Source organism: Haemaphysalis longicornis, unplaced genomic scaffold (genome assembly GCF_048455015.1).
Source record: "Haemaphysalis longicornis isolate Haplotype H1 unplaced genomic scaffold, Haemaphysalis longicornis Haplotype H1 scaffold_10, whole genome shotgun sequence".
NCBI classification, from domain to species: Eukaryota; Metazoa; Arthropoda; class Arachnida; order Ixodida; family Ixodidae; genus Haemaphysalis; species Haemaphysalis longicornis.
This window is the reverse complement of record NW_027526204.1, coordinates 116,439,800-116,457,787: the sequence shown is the minus strand read 5'-3', so window position 1 is coordinate 116,457,787 and position 17,988 is coordinate 116,439,800. Positions and strand designations below refer to the sequence as shown.

General features: G+C 46.0%; 1 protein-coding gene across 3 annotated transcripts in view; it reads right to left on the bottom strand.

Annotated features, from left to right (window-relative positions):
- LOC144159170 (uncharacterized) overlaps window positions 1–17,988 on the bottom strand; it is a 50,136-nt gene that overhangs the window by 29,636 nt on the left and 2,512 nt on the right. The window contains exons 1-2 of one of the 3 annotated variants that reach the window (XM_077690498.1): window positions 15,885–17,027; window positions 2,533–2,740 (exon numbers count right to left, since the gene is read on the bottom strand). The exons of the other annotated variants lie outside the window; for them this stretch is intronic. Of the exons in view, the coding sequence (XP_077546624.1) occupies window positions 2,600–2,740; window positions 15,885–16,748 (1,005 nt within the window). The 5' untranslated portion in view covers window positions 16,749–17,027 and the 3' untranslated portion in view covers window positions 2,533–2,599. Of the gene's footprint in view, window positions 1–2,532; window positions 2,741–15,884; window positions 17,028–17,988 lie in introns of those variants that run through there. 3 annotated transcript variants of the gene reach the window in all.

Here is a 17,988-nt window from a genome sequence, read left to right as displayed (position 1 = left end):
CTTACGGTCAATTCACAAATTCTCTTTGGCTCCGACGTCGACATAGGAACTAAGGAAATCCCTCTGCGGCGTTCAAGTGGACTTTAAGCCTTTTGCATCACAACTCGTATGAAGTGCTGGGGTGCACTCGGCAAACTCTTGGACCCAGTTCACTGGACAGAGAACGTGGGCTCAAGCCGACAACTCACCGGTGCTTCATTCCATGTTTTCTTGCTAAAAAGGGAGTCGAAAACTCCCCTAAGAACCCCCCGAAGATTGTTTCCCGCGGTTCAAAGTCTTTAATACGTTCTTTCAACTTTCCCATTGTAATAAAACAGCCAGGTAGTTTCCGCTTCAGAACGCTGCAATAACCATTTTCTTTGAAATGGTACTTCCCTTCTTCACAACTGTTTATGCTGGGATACCTAAGATAAAGCGTAGCCGTTTAACCAATGCTCTGCTACAGACACTTCAAAAACAGGCATAACCCAAGTTATACTTAGATACCGTAATTTCTGAAGGCCTCTTTCTAGACTAAGCATAATTATTTTACCCTATAAAAGGTCCACTGCCCAAATAACAGAATAATTTTTCAAACTATTGTTCGCCTAGAATATTCTCTCTTAATACCAGTATTGCCCCTTATTTATGCTATCTCAAATATTAATCCTGCTGCCACTCGGGAACTACCCTACACTGCCTCTTTTTGCAGATGAAAGATTGGTGGGGCTGCAGTCGGTTAGTGGGCTTCAACGTAAACAATTCCCCAGCATTAAGTGACGTCAGTAGCGAACTCGTTCATGAGTTCACTCACTCGTACTAATTTATGCGCAACCGAATCAGTGTAGCCCTTAGTGCGTACAGGAAGGTCATGAAGAAGTCTGTCTGATAGTGAGTGCAGACTGATAGTGGTGGCATACGTGACACTTCATCAGTGTGCACCCGTTATCGTGAGCTAGAGTACGAACTCACACGTACGTACTAACAGGTAAAGTACGCGTTTACAAGCAGTCACTACATGGTCAGGAAGGCCGGCTTTCACCTCCAAGCCCTGACGTTCTATTCCACGTCAATAAGGTGAACTGCTTCGTTATTCAGAGATCAAGCCGTGGAATAAACGGAGCCCTGAAGTTCTATTTCACGATAACAAGGTGCTCTCTTCCGTTATTCAGAGATCACGTCGCGGATTAAACCGTGGTATTGTTCTTCGTAGAATTTGCATTTGTCTCAGTGATCAAAATATTAGATAATTACAGCATAAAAGTGTCAAAACTCGCTTACATTTTGGGTAACATATGCATGACGTGCACGGAGAAGCAAGGTGTGCAAGAAAGTCATTGCTGGATGGTCCAAACTTACCAGTAAGTGTTGATTATTCAGTTGAAGCAGACCCGTTTCCTTTACAAAGCCTTTATAAATGTCATAATAACTCCACATACAGTAGAACGTTTCATGCATATTGAAGATATCGATTGAAATGAACGTCTGCCACCAGGGATCGCCAGAAGCATCATTGTGAGCCGAGAAGAGCATTGTATTTTTTGCCAGAGTAACTGCTACAAAAACCTCACTTGAACTGAAAAGAGCGACCAAACAACAAAATGGGTCAGTAAGAAAGCGTCAAAAGCTAAACTTAACCCGATTGCCCAAGCTGTACTCCCTTTCACCTAATAGGGAAGTTGATACCATGATGTGCGCTCTTAGGGCGGTATAACAGCATCGGAAGACACCAGGTCTACGGTTCGCCTAGGTGTCTTCCGCCCTGCCAGGAGAGGCTCTTGAATATAAATTCCTCGCAGATACACAAGCCAATCCCTGTGGAGCGTGCTCAATCGCGCTGATGGTCCATCAATGCCCCCCGAGAAGTTGTCACGCTATATCTGGGTGATATTGTTCGCGGAAGAGGCTTGAAAACCTGACGTCTTGAGAGTTAAGGTAAAAGGGAGCGAGGACGTTATTTGCGGCAAAAGTATTGCTGAAATCCTAGCTATACGTAGGATCGACCTAATAAGCACGTTGGCTATAGCTAAGAGACCAAGGTCCAACAGGAGGGAAGTATGTCATTATCGATAGCCGTTTTACTGGAGTCTCTTCACTATGGGAAACCACTGAACACTACAAAGTGCAATGCAAGAACCAGGGTGCATCTCATGCTTCTTAGAAAGAACAACCCATGGACTTGTTCAGAGTATGATGGAGGCCCGCTTTTTCTGTGAGATATCAGGGCGTACAGCCCCCTGAGACTCAAAATGGCTTCGGGGGATGCAATCCGTTCTACAAACAGACATATAATACGTGCGACAAAAGTTGCTTGTTGTGACGCGCCTACCCATTTTTTCCTTCGAAGTGTGTAATCTAGGCTGTGCATTTTTACGGTGTACCGCCTGTGTTTTCATCCTCCACCTCACCACGTCACTTGGTAGCATATCTACTACCCGCAATGTCCGTACGGACCTGTTGCCGATAGCGCCAGTAATCATGTCTGGTAAGCCTTCGCAACCTCTAGCCAAGCTTTTGTCAATACACGAAGAGGAGGAGATGGAATGCACAGGCCTTGTGAACTTGTGTGCAGTTCGTGGTGACGTATAAGCTCGCCGTATAAACTCTCGGGATAGTGACGTCACTCGGTTTCTTCCTCGTCCTTTCGACACTTGCGGACCCTCTGCGCAAACGCAGCATCCCTTCGCTTCGAGCAACCGGAATATGTTGCCCTATGCTCTTCGAGACAGTTGCAACAACGCGTCACTGTAGACTTGCAATCCTGCAATGGGAAATGGAGAAAAAAGATTATTGGGCGTGAAAAGTAACACGTAGAACATGCATGAAAGTACATATAAGTGGCGCAAAGCACGTTGGTAGAATCTCATCGGCAACTCCTTATGCAGTGGGTATGCTTATATAAATATCGCCGGAGTAAGTGCGCCAATCAGCAACCACTCTGCCAGCAATATTTTCAGTGCTGAAGCCCAATGTGGATCAACCACAAGAATTATGCGCGCTCTGAAGCCTGCATACGCACTCCGAAGTCCGAAACATAAAACAGCGACGACTTGGACTCCCATGGCTAATAAAAGTTTTCTACTGCACACACACGGAGTTTTATTCGGACAACACTTTATAAATCATATAATAAACTAAGTAATCTCAGTCAGTAAGTTACGAAATTTAATAAATACCTCAATAGACCACCCCGCAAGCAATAGCAGGGTTAACTACAAGAATCTGAGCAAGTAGTATGAAGCCCAGCCCAGTGTTACGTGTGACAGAGTAGCGCATCCTGTGAGAGGTGTATTGGACAAAGCCCTTCATCCGGAATTTAGGGTGTGTCTGATGTACACACCCATTAAAACTCGTTGTTGCAAACCGTTTATTGGCCAAAGGAAGACACTGGGCCTGCGAGGGGTAGTGGGTAGGTAGGTATAGGAGAAAACAGAGTACAGTTCCTGAGTGCTGAGTACTCTGAAGCGAGTCTTGAGGTCTTTTGAGTAGGGTATCCGCTTCGTTGTAGACGAGCACTATACCACTTGTGTTAATTCGCTCTTAATACTGAATTGTGCAATTTGAATGATTGTGTGTTCTTCCGTTGCGCTAAGATCAATGGGAGTGGTGGTGTTTGCAAGCAACAAACGGTGAAAAACAAGATGCATTTTGAACTGCCTAATGACACAACTGAACGAAATGGAATTTGATTGAGACTCTTGTACAAACGCGCATGAAATCATCCATAGTTATGTTATTTAATATAATAATTTTGAAGTAAAAGCCGACAGCAGGCGGCTGCTGCACTTCCATGTGTTTCTAACTCCCTCTTTAGGGAGTATTTTGAATTATTGGAGAGGTTACACACTGGCAGGAGCGTTGTAAAGCGAGCGCTGTCAGCTGAGCCACCCGATGCTTTATATTGTGGCAACCTTACAAGTGCGTGTTCAGGTGTGCCCAATCAAGCTATTTGCAAAATAGCTGGCGACACCTCTTGTTTTGACGAACACTGCTCCGCGAATCAAAGGGTGCAGGAGTAAGGCAAGGTCCTGGAATTGTAGATTGGAGTCGTTAAAAGCTAATATGAATGGTGTCCATGTCAAAAAGAGCCCTGTTAATTTATCAAATGGGAGTCATTAGCTTTTTGCATGTCCGGTTATCAGGCTTTTCGATACTAGGGGCAATTAAGAACAAACAAAACTTTGTTCAGTTTGAAGGAACGAGCCTTTGCTAATTCGCTCAGCTTTATACCAGCCACGAAAGACATTTTTAATTCGTCAAACGCCAAAAGTATTCGAGTTCTGAGCTACAGTGACGTACTGTGGCCAGAAGGGACGTAGTATGAACCAGCACTATAGGTTGTATTCACTAGCGAGGCACGCATGTAGGGAAACATGGGAGTGCGCCGTCACTGGTTACGTCGGGCCCAGCGGGATGGCGGTACTTGTCCGTCCTAAGCGCATGATGTGTGTTGGGCGTTCCAAACTCTACCCCAACGAACGCAAAGTAATGCCTCGACTTCAATGTCAGCGCGATTAACAACATCTCTGCTGACACCACCGTTGAGAACCGGGTTGAAACGAAGCAGACGACGCATGCCCGTGTTTTTTTTCTGCGGCGTGCGAGTGCAGTGGCACAAGCCGCACCATGTCCGTGGCGCTTCGGCCATGTTTGTGGCCGTTTCCAGTGTTGCCAAACGAAGAAATTGACAGCTAAACTTTCTAGTGAATACCATCTATAGAAACACGGTTCTGCCCGTTGTAACTGAACGTTAGGAGCAACCTGATGCGATCTAACGGAACTAGAGTCCCCACTACAATCACCCACATATGTTTCTTGGCGGTGGCTTAGGTCGACGGACATCGACCGCACAAACAAGATCCGTGACGTCTTAGAGACATCGACGGAAAGTGGCTGGGAAGTCGGTAGCCACGGCTTCGTCTGTTTTCTTTGGCATCTATTTATTTAGTTTAATTTCGAGATAAAATCGGCATAATTGTTGCTATGATAAAACAGTATTTTTTTATAATTAACCGCACTTGTGTTTTTCTTCATTGCCACTTGAAGCAACCAGTAATTATTTAAGTTTGGGGGGGGACTCACAGGGGTCTGTTTGGGTGAGAGGACTGTAAGAGATGGACGGAGGCACATTGCGCCCGGGCCTTGGAGATGTGGTCTATTTGGAGGAAGAAAAGATTACCTCCTTTCCCGCATGGCTTTCCTTAGATCCGCCATACGGACTGGGTAACATAATAACGTTAGATTGCCTGCGCCATATGCACATACAGAGAAAATACACAGACTGTGCTTAATTTTGGTGTTTCTGACTCATGCAAGAGGTAATGGGGAAATATTTTCACTCGCTGCCTGCAAAGCGGGCAGGGGAGACCGGTCCTATTACTGGAAATAGTTCTAGATAATGGGAGTTTACTAAAATATAAGTCAATGTAAACTAGAACTATTAAACGACACGTATTGGAGGAAAACAGCGACGAAGCTGTAGCGGAAACCCGAATCGAAAAATAACGAGTGGTGTGAGCATGACACTTTGAAATTAGATGAAGCAGAAAGAGTCTGTGTAATCTGTCTGTGTACCGGCTAACCTTAGTGGTGGTAATTAGACAAACGTGGGTTTCGTTTTTTACGTTTCAGCTGGAACGTCCATCTCGTTAAATGTATTCAGGACTAACAAGCGCCATCCATTTTCTCTGTGGCTCCGTTTCGGCCGCCATTATGTTGCATTTATTACGCGCTTACAACCATGTATATTCTCGATAATGTCTGTTTGAACTGAACATTGCACTGAAAAGAGAGTTGGAGGGGGTGGGGAAAGTTCTCACGGTCATGAATGAGCACGTTTTGTTTTTGTGATTTTCGTGTCGGTGTTTTCGGCGAAAAGGGAACCCCTACGAAGCAGATGGCCGTGAAGGGAATCTGTATAACTGAGGTTGGGAAGTTCATGTATCGGCGAAGCCTTCACGCTGTGACAATGAACGATTATTGGCGGTGTGCTTTTGAGAAACAAACTTACGCGGTAACATTGTTGGAAGCACCTGCTCAGCAGCTTTTTCACAGCGAATGTCTATGACTCGGTTCCCAGGATCCTATCGTATACGTCAGGAGGACACGTTTTGCGGCAGAGCCACAATTTTCTCCATCGTTCGATAGATGGCATTCTAATGTAATGTCTTCGGAAAAATTACACTGCGATTGATCGCTTTCCCGATTCTTTCATTACGCCAAGTTTCCTTTACTTGTAGTAATCTCGGCAACGGGCGTTTTAGTTGTTAGCCTGCAGCAGAACATGGCCACCGCGAGCTGGATCGAACCCGGGTGTTTAACGACTTACCTCCAACTATTGTAAAATACGCGGCCGTAGGACATCGCCATCGAAGTTGTTCTAGCTATCAAGCTTCGAACAAAATTTTGGCCACTGATGGCGAATATCCTTTCGCTTCCCAAGGCTGCCGAAATCAATACGATCAAAGCTTACCCTCCCCTTAGGTACTGATCAAACCGAGTCCAGTACGGTTTGTGGGTGGTACGCGTAGCGCAATATTACCTTGTAGCTGTGGGCTCCCGCACAGTGTCGGCATCGCGGACTGGCGCGGCAGATCTTCGCGCTGTGCCCGAACCGCATGCAGTTGAAGCACTGCATTGGAGCCTCGAGGTACTCTTCAACGGGGAACACGTACTGACCCACGTGGACCCTACTCGGAAGTGCCACCTCGGGCTTGAACGTGAGGATGACCCCGCCCCGAGGATTGAAGGTCAGGCCACCGCTCTCCACCTTTCTCGCCTTCACCTCGCGGCGCACGGCCACCACTCCGTACGGAGCCAGTTCTTCCAGCATCTGGTCCTCCGAGTAGCGGTAAGGAACGGCGATGATCTTTCCTTCGTTCTTGATTAGTGACGGCGGAATATGTGCCTCCACGCAGACGCCAGCCAGAGTCTTGACATCGAGGAGCTTGATGGCCGCGTCGACGTTGTTCACACACACGGTCAGCTGCCCGCGACGACTCAGCCTCTGGTAGACGACGTCTTTCTGCAAGCTGCCGACCAGGTCTTCAGCGATCTGGTTCGGGTCAATCTCCCAGAAGGTCTTGTTTTTTTCAGTGATCCGGAACACGACGGGAAGGATTATTCGCGGAGGGCTGTCCTTGCGGTACTTGTTGCTGAAGTCTATTTCGTGCACAGTGTCGTCCCAGTCCCGTTTGCCGAGAAGTTTCCGCTTGCGGCACTCAACGGCCCCTGAACTCTGGCTGGCCATATCGTATGGAACAGCCCGCCGAGCGATGTCATATTCGGCGGTTCTCAGAAAGTTCAGAAAGTCTTTATCTTCCCAGGGCTGGTAAGCCTGCCCGTTGATGTAGTTATTTCGAGAATTCAGATGATTGGCCATCGCAAAAATAAGAAGGGCTGCTGCTGTTCGAGTCAAAGGTATTTTCTTTCACCAAAACTAACAACAAAGGCGATTGCCTAAACTTTTGAAGGTGGTCTCAAAGCTGTGTAAGTTTGATCCGATGGTTTACGGCGTCTTTGCCTCTTATGAGACAACCTCACTGCCGAGATAAGCGATTTGATGGTTTCCTCAAATGTATTAGTGCTTTTCCATTTTTCCGAAGCCAGAGGTTGACCACAAGCGATATTCCTCCGCGTATCAATCAGTGCGACATGGGTGCTGTGTATTGAGGGGCACGTAAAACCCCACTCCATTCGTTTGCCTAGAAAGTTCCTTTGTGTATTTCTTATCCGGAATGTTTTATGCACATCATGCATATCATGGGGGCGCAGGCTCCATAACGCTCCGCAAAAGAAACCGAATAGGCAGTATTTACAATATAGATACTGCCATTATGTAAGGCCTTCCCTGTTTCTCCTTACAGAAGATCTCCAAAAGCAACCCAGCCGTGGCCGTGCTTCTATATTTTCCTTATGCTACCATATTCTTTGTCTCTTCTCGGTTGCCCATAATGAAGTCTTTTATCCTTTGTGAAGGCTCCAATCATTATTTAGGAAAATCATTGTTCCAGGTCGGCTTAGAACTCCCTCCTTTTACGAGGCCATCTGGATTACGTTAGTGCCGCCCCCTCGTGGTCGCAGATAATACTAGTATGGCTGAAAAAACTTCACATTACGAGCTGGTGCTGAGTCCATACTTGTGATAATTAAGAAACAGAAGCTAAGTCTCACATCCGCAGCGTGCAAAATAACGCCGCCCTCTAACCAGTGCATTTTGAATCTCTCACTGAATCACATATAACGGTCTCGTACAAACACTTACAATAGACAAACAATACAGCAAGGCAGCAACGAGTCCCTCAGCACCCGGCAAGGGACAAGAAATGCAGCAACTCAGCATTACACGTCATGCTCAACTAATCAGAAGCCTTAGAAAATATTCCCTAGAACTGGGGATTTTGCCGAAATAACAGCTTTTCAATGTCTGCAATACGTTACATCTCATCTCCCGTCTACAATACACGTCCCTTCTGCAATACAAAAGAAGTGTTATGTTCAGTTTTAAAGTGTGCTGCTTTGAAATATAGTGCTTACGAGCTTACTGCATGCTCGCTTTGTGAAAATATTAACCCAGCACCGAAACAAGGGGCGCAGCTGGCTTCCTGTTTACAAAAGGTTAAAACTGAAGGTTGCGCAACCGTTTCTGACGGACTATAATAGAAAGCGCGGTTTGGCATTGCATAGCGCAAACTGCTATTGTTGGTGTTAGATTACTTTTTTACTTTATTGCGCCTTTTAAAGCGATGTGTAACGGGCCCCTTTGCACAAAAAATCCGAAATCGTCGACAATGTTGGCCTAGAGCAAAATTCTTGTACCACCGACTTGCGGCGCCCACGTAAGCGCCACGGCGTAACGCGCTGCCGCCACATATGGCATGGTACTCCTAGCGGAAAGCTTTCGCCACTCACAGGCTCCGCTAGGGGGAACGATGGCGACAGCGCTAGGGTGCATTGAGCTGTCGTACATCAATGCCGGGCGCCCCACAGGGTCTCCCCGATCAGGTAGTAGGATCATGCTTTGCCCTATTCGCGTTCCACGCTTAAAAGCAAATTTAGCTATCCTCAATTTTTTTACTTGCTTTATTTCCGCTTAATTTTAAGGGAGCTTTTCTGGCTGGTTTTACACCTCTCGCTGCCGATTCTAGCACAGCTCACTATTTTAAATCATGCTGTGAGTTTGTTGTGTAAAGCAATAAGCTTAACACGAGCAGTAAAACGGGGTTTTCCTCAGTTTGGTGCTGTAGTTGGGAGTATTGTTTCTTTTACGCGGCATTTTTCTCTGCAGCATGATGGTGATTTAATTGTTTGATAATTAGAAAGATCGGCTGGAATAGGGCCATGCTACAGGAATTTGTACCTATAAGGAATTCCTTTCGTATACAGCAATCATTTATCTTCACAAACTTGCAAAAACACTTTACGCCTAGGAGTAGGGCACTTTAGAAAGTAGCGCCGTATCACCGGAGGTCCTGAAACAGCATCAAGAGAAATTAAAAATCCATTTATCTTTGCTTTACACCAAAAGGACTACAAAGACGGGCATGTTCTTTTTCAACATGGAAATATATCTTTCGCAGTCGGCAGTGAATAACGAAAGCATGCGCTTGTTGGTGTGTTTCTTGTAATATTTTCTGACGTTTAATACCTTGTGAATTTTCCAATGGACACAGGGATTTGTGAGCAAGGTCACGATGTGTTACAGCTAGCTGCGGTAGAGGCCCACACCACTGATCTCCACTAGAGTTGCTGGATAGCGCTTCGAGCTCTCCGGCGCGCGGCCGCCGGAAGTTCTATTGCTCGTCCCGGAAGTCGGGCAAATGGCCGCCGTTCCAGCATAGCGCATGCTACGTATGGGCTGGTTTCGCGCGCATTCGGCCAAATATGCCTGCTCTTTGCGCCATCAACAGCACAAGCAGACCAGAGAAGTCGTCTGGGAAGACGTTCCACTTGGAAGTATTACAATATTCTGCATGACGCGCGTGATACACAGGGAAACGCAAATGTCATATCAGTTTCGTTTTGAAGCTGTGGCTCTTGTTACGCAGATTCTCTCGCTCTAAGCCGGATTTATACCGGCGTTGGGTGGCAAACTTAAGAAGGGACAAATGGGCTCCATCCCCTGTCAGCAGGCTCTGCAGTGACCACTTTACTGACAGCTGTTTTGACAGAACGGGCGCACAAACTCGGCTACAGCCTGACGCCATGCGCACGTTGTTTTCTTTACCGAAGCATTTGGAAAAGGTATAGTGCGACATGGCTCGGAATTTCGGTATAGCGGCCCTGAAAAAAAAAAATAATACTGTTCGGCCATCACAGTTCGCTCGTTTAGAGTTCGTATAACTTCCCCTGCAGTTGATGCTACGTTTATTAGACACTGAAATCGCCTGCTTGCGTGCTACCTTCTTTCGTAGTATATTTGCAGAGTCGCTTTAAAAATGCCGCCCTACAAAATTAGCTCGGAGCACAATAAAATCTATATGGAGCTGTGAAAAGCTGTGAAACCGTGTACTGTAAGCAATGAAACGTAATTGGAAAAACATCTCCGTTACGTTACAAAGCACGATGTCTTAAATTTCAAGTACCCAATTTTTTCTTTCAATTTTTGAAATGCTGCTATCTGCATTACGTATCTCAGTGGTACTATGATAGCTGTATAAGATGGTAGGGGTATAATTCCCAAAAACACATATGCTTGAATTCATACTGTAAAGGGTCCCGATGTACTGACTTTCAAAGGTAAAACAGAAGCAAGCTGCGCACAGTCATTTTCAGGTTTTTTTTTTTCGGCACGTTACAAACCTCAGATCGGTTCTTCTGTTTCAGGCAGCTTCCCCCGTGTTGATATCGAACTCGCTTTGCTAGTTGATTTTCGGATAATCCAACTGCTTTCACAGCTGTTAATTCATTGTTTTCTACTAATACAAGTCCCTTCACGACTGTTAATTTATTCTAAGACGTGCATCTTAACACGAATCATAAAGTCCACTCGCTAGCATAAACCCCGTTCGAGCTGCGTCGTCTACACTCAAACCAAGACCCAAGTGACATTTTCGTTCTCCTTCGCAATTAAATTCTGATTCACATTAACGTCGCATGTTTCGGTATAGCATAAGTTGAGATCTTAACGCTATGTGTATCGCCAAAATGCAATAAAGTGAGAACAAGATGCCAAAATGCGCCAATGGGAACGCTTATCAGCGGTTGAGAAGCGTAGCAGCCGCCCGACTTCCGGGACGAGCCGTTGAACTTCCGGTGGCCGTGCGCGGGCCCGGCCGCGACGGCGGCGAAGCGCCATCCAGCAAGTAAGTGGAAATTAGTGGCCCCCACCAATCAAGACGAATGGAACTTTTTGCGAGCTAGCAAGCACATACGTTTACGTTGTTATATTATCTTTTTTCAATGAACAAGTTTTCCATCAAGTTTGGCGCATCAACTTTCACAATTTCTGACGTCCGAATGCCTGGTACAAACGCCTATCTCCACACTCTGTTTGTACTGTATATCGCTGTAGAAGTAAAAAATCTGTGGCTGTGTGATGTTTCATATTTTTAGAGCCTGTTGATGGGTAGCCCACATTGTTTCCTATTTGAAAATTGCTTTGAGCACGTCCGTTACGCACTGAATGTTTCAACGATGTTTCCAAGGTTGGTTGAACAGTGATATAAGAAAGCTTCAGCAGATCGCTTAAAAATGATTTGTAGTTGGCCAACAGGGGTTAGTCCTGGTACTCTGCAGCATTAGAGCAAACAACTTATCTTGAACGATATTGCATTTGAGGAGTCATGCACTGCAAAGCACTTGGAAACAACATTTACAGCAATCACAAGACCATATTTGTTTTTTTTTTCTTTGCCGTGTCGATTGTCCATTCGGGTGTGGTTATGAGGTAAGAATATACTTGAAAATATTTCACTTTATTTGGTATTGTGTTATTCCAGTCTGTCTACTGATGATTTCCCTGTGCAGTTATGTATGTACCATATGCTTTCCTTCCCTTACATTGATTCCTTAGTGTCACCATTCATTATAAGTCGCATTGACTTTTTCCCTGTTAAACGAATGAAAAAGAGGGAGAGAACAGGATCTACTTTATATCTTAGTCGTCGTGAATTGTGCTACTGTTATTATGTTCTCCTTTTTCTACCTCTCCAAACCCTTTGCAATTCCAATTACTGTACCATAACAAAAATAAAATAAATGATTTGAAGGGAGGTTAGTGTGCACGCAGCAAGCAAATTGAATTCGCCATGCATGCCCACATCCCGTAATAAAGTCCTATGCAGGAACTACATTACAATGTAAAGTGTAAAATGCCCACCCATAGTAAAAAAAAAAAAACTTTTTGGATACCGGGTACCCATCCAAATAGTTACCCCAGTGCGTTCTCGGCCAGTAACTGACCTGCGTTGTACCACCTTCGACTCTGAAAGAGGCAACAACGGCTTGAATATAACAAGCCTAATTTACATATTGCCCATTGTACTAGCACTGTCACTTTCCAACACTGTTATTTGCAGCGTGGCAAATAGCGCCAAGATGAGCTCGGGAAGGGTGCTGAAGGCATGATATATTAAAAAGAGGGTTACCATGCCGGCTTACAAAGTATTTGTGCAGACTCCGTTTATGCAATAACAGAGAGCGCTGGCTTACTTACAATTTCTGTCACCATACTCTTTTTAAGCGAGTTTTTTAGGCTCTTTCTGGATGAATGAGCTTAGATATAATTAAGCAGAAAAAAATAGCAAGATGGCGAAGAAAAGAACGAATCGTGGACGGGCGGCAGACAATAGGTTAAGAGCAATCGCCTGTGATTTTCGTCTTTACCTTTCGTGCTGTCTTGTATTTCCCTTCAAGTTACCAATGTAGAGCTTAAGTCACACCTTAGGAAAAAGAAACACTGACAATGGAAAAGCCAGATCACTCCTCTTTGTTTGCGGTGTCTAGAAAAATAAGGGTCCCTTTTGTTACATAACGAACACTAGCAACGGGGAAAAAAAGCAATGTTTGTAATACGGGAAAACGTGTATGAGCATTGCCCCTTTAACGACAGTAAAAGTCGCAAAAACTGTTCTGTGCAACAGAAAAGCCCTCTTATTTGATCCGTAACATCAGTACCACTGAAAAAAAGGAACGTAAGGTTAAAATAATATACTAAACTAAACCATAGGGCCGAAGCAACACTCGCAGTGCGCCATTCTTTCGTAAGACCCTCGTCTGGACCGTGCATTATTGACATATACTACCTTCGGCATACGCGGTGTTCAAAAAAATGGGCCCATCTCCCCGCGAGGGGGACTCGAGTAAATGCGTCGCATAGGGGGGGGGGGGGGTGTATTGCGTTAACGTTTAGTGTTTGGGGGGTTGGTGCTATCACGTGTACACCACGCAGCTATCACGCCGCTAGCACGCCGCTGAGTCGCCAACGCACGCCGCTGACGACGTAGTTTGAATGAGTCAAGGATATAAGGCGCGTTCGTAGCCTTTGATTCTGTGTTGGTTTTGTGGCGCAGTGGGAAGAGCACCATGTACCTCGCGTTCCGCCCACAGGTAGTGAATGCGTTGTATCAGCAGCTTCTTGACGTAGTTTGAATGAGTCAAGGATATAAGGCACGTTCGTAGCCTTTCATTCTGTGTCGGTTTTGTGGCGCAGTTGGTAGAGCACCATATACCTTGCATTCCGCCCGCAGGGTCGTGGGATCGAAACCAGGCGCCGGTAACTGTTATTTCTTTTTATAGTGTAGGGGGAGGCTGGCTGCTGCGGACGCCGACGCACGGGTGACATCGTGAGTTATACAAATGCTCTGGATTTAAAACATAGTGACTACAAGTATGCGCAGCAAGCACTACTCTCTAGAGACTTCCTTCAGAGTAGTCGCAAGCTGGTCGGTTACCATTACGCTCTACTTTTTCCTACTCAACAAAAAATACTTTTCACCTCCAAATCTGAAGATGCCTCGCGAAAACATGATCATCTGCGGACATCTCTAGACAAGCACATTCCAACATGGTACACCACACTTCGTGCACCCGACAGTATCCACATACAACTGTAAATTCGGCATAGAGCAATGCAATCACTACCAAATAGCGTGCCGCCACACGCCATCCCTTGCCGCGGATTCCCCCCTCATTTGAGCAGTGGGGGAGTTGGATGACCAGCATCAACTCGGATAAGCAACAACACCTCATAGAATTGGTGCGACAGGCCGTCCAAACCCATGGCCTCCTTAGCTAAGGAGTTCCCCCACCTGGCGGCTAATCAAACAAAACTTTGACTACCCCATTAAACGTGTATTACTCCACATACCAAACCACATGTGTTGCATCCCGTATCCTCTTCTGAAAAAAACCCGCAGACCTTTCCATTTGTTTTTGTTTTTTTTCAGGGCGTAGTATACGTTCGTTGATTGGCCTTGCTCTGCCTCTGCCAGTGCGCTGTCGACAATGTGCTTTAAAGGAGCCATGAAGATATGATGCAACATCGTTTAATTTAAAAGAACTAGGATTCAGTATCTCACTCAGCTCCATCACAGCCACAAAGGACGTTTTTTTACCGAAAAAAAAGCAAGAAGTATTTATAAACTTTCAAATTTTGCGCCACAGTGACGTGTTATGAGAAAGAATGACGTCATACGGGCCAACAATAATACATAATTTTCAATGCGTTAACTCCACGTTAGCATTCAAGCGATGCGGTCAAATGGAACTAGAGGCCGCATTACAGACGTCCAGTCATGTGTCGTTGCGACAGGTCAGTTAGGCGGCCGCCAATCGCACAAACAAGGTTCCGTGACGTCATAGAAAAGTTGCGGGAAATTGGCTAGGGGGTCGCGACTGCTTCACACGTTTTCTTTAATATCTCCGTTATTCGTTCGAAGATTGCGACGATATTGCTATCATTGTTATCAGGACTAAGCAGTCTTTCTAATAAACCCAACTTGTATTTTGTCTTTATGGCTCCTTTAAATTGCTCCGCACTCTCTTATAAACTACCGCTCCCCTGCCTCACCACCACGCTCTCAATGACTAATAATTGCCATCAAAAGATCAAAGTACTCCAGTATAAAGCCAGCGCATAATACACCTCGAGCAACAAGACGTGGCTCTCGTTGCGACATTACGAGGTGGGAGCACGATATCTAGCTTGACGTTGCGTGACGCCACCTAAAGCGCTCAATTTGGAGCCTTGGCTTTCCGGGACTGGGCTTGGGTGAATGCGGCAATTAGTTATGCAGCGGCATAGCAGTGAAACGGATATGCCGAATTTAGATAGTCCCAGACTCTTGAAAAGAGTACGCCCTCAGGGTTTCTGCCTTATGACAACACCATCAAGATGCAAGAACGGGTCTTCATTAATAAGACTTATTCAGACACAACGGGTACACCGAACGCAACGAGTAAATGGTGTAACGCAGCCCCGCCATCTACATCGGCGCCCACGTGCACCGTCTGCAAGGCAGATGTAGTACCGAAACTGTGCCCTTTAATAGGTCACTGCACAAACTTCGTTACGGGTAAAGCTCCTTACACGAGAAATTGCAAGCCCTACTGACCTAAGTGCCCATTTCCGATTAGTTCGCAGCGAAAAATCTTTGCTCGGAGAAATTGGCCGCAACGAGCTAAAAAGCGGCCTCTCTAAAGCGTTCTCATGATAGCCAGACAAATTTTCGACATTGCATCCATCACTGAACGCACAAGGACGTGTCAACCAACCATTCCCTTTCTATTCCCTTCCTATATAATTAAAGTTTCCTATCGAATAAAATCAATCAATCAATCAATCAATCAATCAATCAATCAATCAATCAATCAATCAATCAATCAATCAATCAATCAATCAATCAATCATTCACTTATTTATGCAATCTTGCCAGAGTTTGTAAGGGGTGTAAAGGAAAAGTTACCTTTCCGCGATGAGGGCCGGCGCATCGGTGGCATCGCGGCGCCGCTCGGCACACCCTTGCGTAGTGTCCGAACCGCATGCAGTTCAAGCACTGGAGCGGAGGCTCCAGGTACTCGTCCACCCGGAACGTGTGGCCGTCGATGTCCACTTCCGGAGGTAGCGTCACGTCGGGCCTGAACGTCAATATCACTATTCCCCGCGGGTTCCGGTTGATGACTCCGCTCTCGTGTATACTACGCTTGTACTGGCGGCGCACGGCCTTCACGCCGATCGGCGCGAGGGCGTCTAGGATCTGATCGTCCCTGTAGCGGTGCGGAACGGCGTAGATCTTGCCCTCGTTCTTCAACAGCACCGGTGGTATGTGGGCTTCGACGCTGACGCCACCCAGTGTCGTGACGTCCAGGAGCTTAATGGCTGCTTCCGCCCGAGCCACGGACACCATCAAGTTCCCGCGCTGACTCAGCCGCTGGTGTATCACGTCTCGCTGAAGAGTAGCGACGAGTTCTCGGGCGACTTGGTTCGGGTTGATGTCCCAGAAAGTTTTGTCCTCCTCCGTGATTCGAAAGACGACGGGAAGATTGAATCGTCGGCGGCCGTAGTCGGACAAGATGGCGGTGGCCTCGCTCTTGGCGGAGCTGGCCCGGGTGCCCGTTTTATCAGAGTCGGATCGCTCTACCCCTGGTCGGGCCTCCTTTCGGTCCCGTATGCCATGCCTACGGTTGGACGTCACGCTGCTTTCTCCAGGCGCATCTTCCAGGTCGGACTTGGCGGCTCCTAAGAAGTCCAGGAAGTCTTGTTGTTCTGGTTGTGGTTGTTCAGACTTCTTAGTGGTGTAATAGTTTAGTAGTTTTCTCGGCTTCGACATCTCGGAACGCAGCTGATGTTGTTGCCTCGGGGTTTGGGTTTGTCGTTCTTGTTTTTCCCGCGCAAGGCGCCACAAGACGAAGACGCCGGATGGAGTTGTTAGATGGCCACGCTAAATGGCCTACCAAAGCTCTTCTACGGCGTCACAACCCACTGTGCGAGGTCTTTGATAATGACTTCGAACAATGCAGCTACCCCTCGAGCCAAGGCAAGATTGTATAGTTGAATGTCACGATGACGCTTTGCTATGACGAAAACGCGATCTCACATTGTTGTTCCCACGAAAAAGTCGTGCTTCCGTCGCTTTTTTGCTTTACAATTGCTTTTAATTGTGCAGTTTCGGTTCTGGCACCCTAAGTGCATGGTCTGCTTAACTGCCCGCTCTCCTTCGCATTGAATCGATTGTAAAAATGATCTGTAGGGGTTATGTAGCCATTATTTGCAGCAGCATTTGTATTAAGATTTGCGTGGAGGCCATCGTTACGCAGGCAACCTGAAGCTCAACGTAGGATTTGACCGTTGATACGTTTGCTGCAAATGCCAAATTTGATATCTCCAGACACTGATAACTGTATTTAGAAAGCTTTAGGAAGGACTCAGGTCAACGCCATTGCAGTGCACTTACGGGAAAAGTTAGACAACTCACTTTCTTGTTTTATTTGCAACAGCTGGCCTCTGATATCTCCCACATCTCTATTCTGCCCCCAATAACAATTTTAAAAAACAAGAAAAGTTGACGAACTTGACAACAAATTTCTTAGTAAATATAAACGGTGACGTCATGAGGAGGCACCAAACAAAAAAGCATTCCGTGCGCTAATACGTTCAAGTGATGCAATCAAAATGGAACCCTGTGCACCAATGCAACTGCACATTCACTTTTACGGGAAATGACTTTTTTGTCGGCAGACTCCAATCAAACAGAGAGACAGCTGTGAAGCCAGGGGAAGAATGCTGTGAGGTAGCTTGTGAGTCATCACACTTCCGCCTGTTTTTTTCTTATTTTCTTTCCTAACTGTTTGATTTTTTAAAATTATTGTGGCCATTATTGTTATATTCAAACCTTGAAATTAGACAAGCTGACATTTTTCACCCCTGTGGTACCTTTAAATAGTATTACCAATGAATAAACTTAGGTTTGCTTGAGGAATTACTGCGCGTTGAAAATGAAGAACGCATCTTACTTCCACTTTGCCGACTACGGGGGCTGCCGTTCAAAAAAGAAAATAATGTTTGTACGG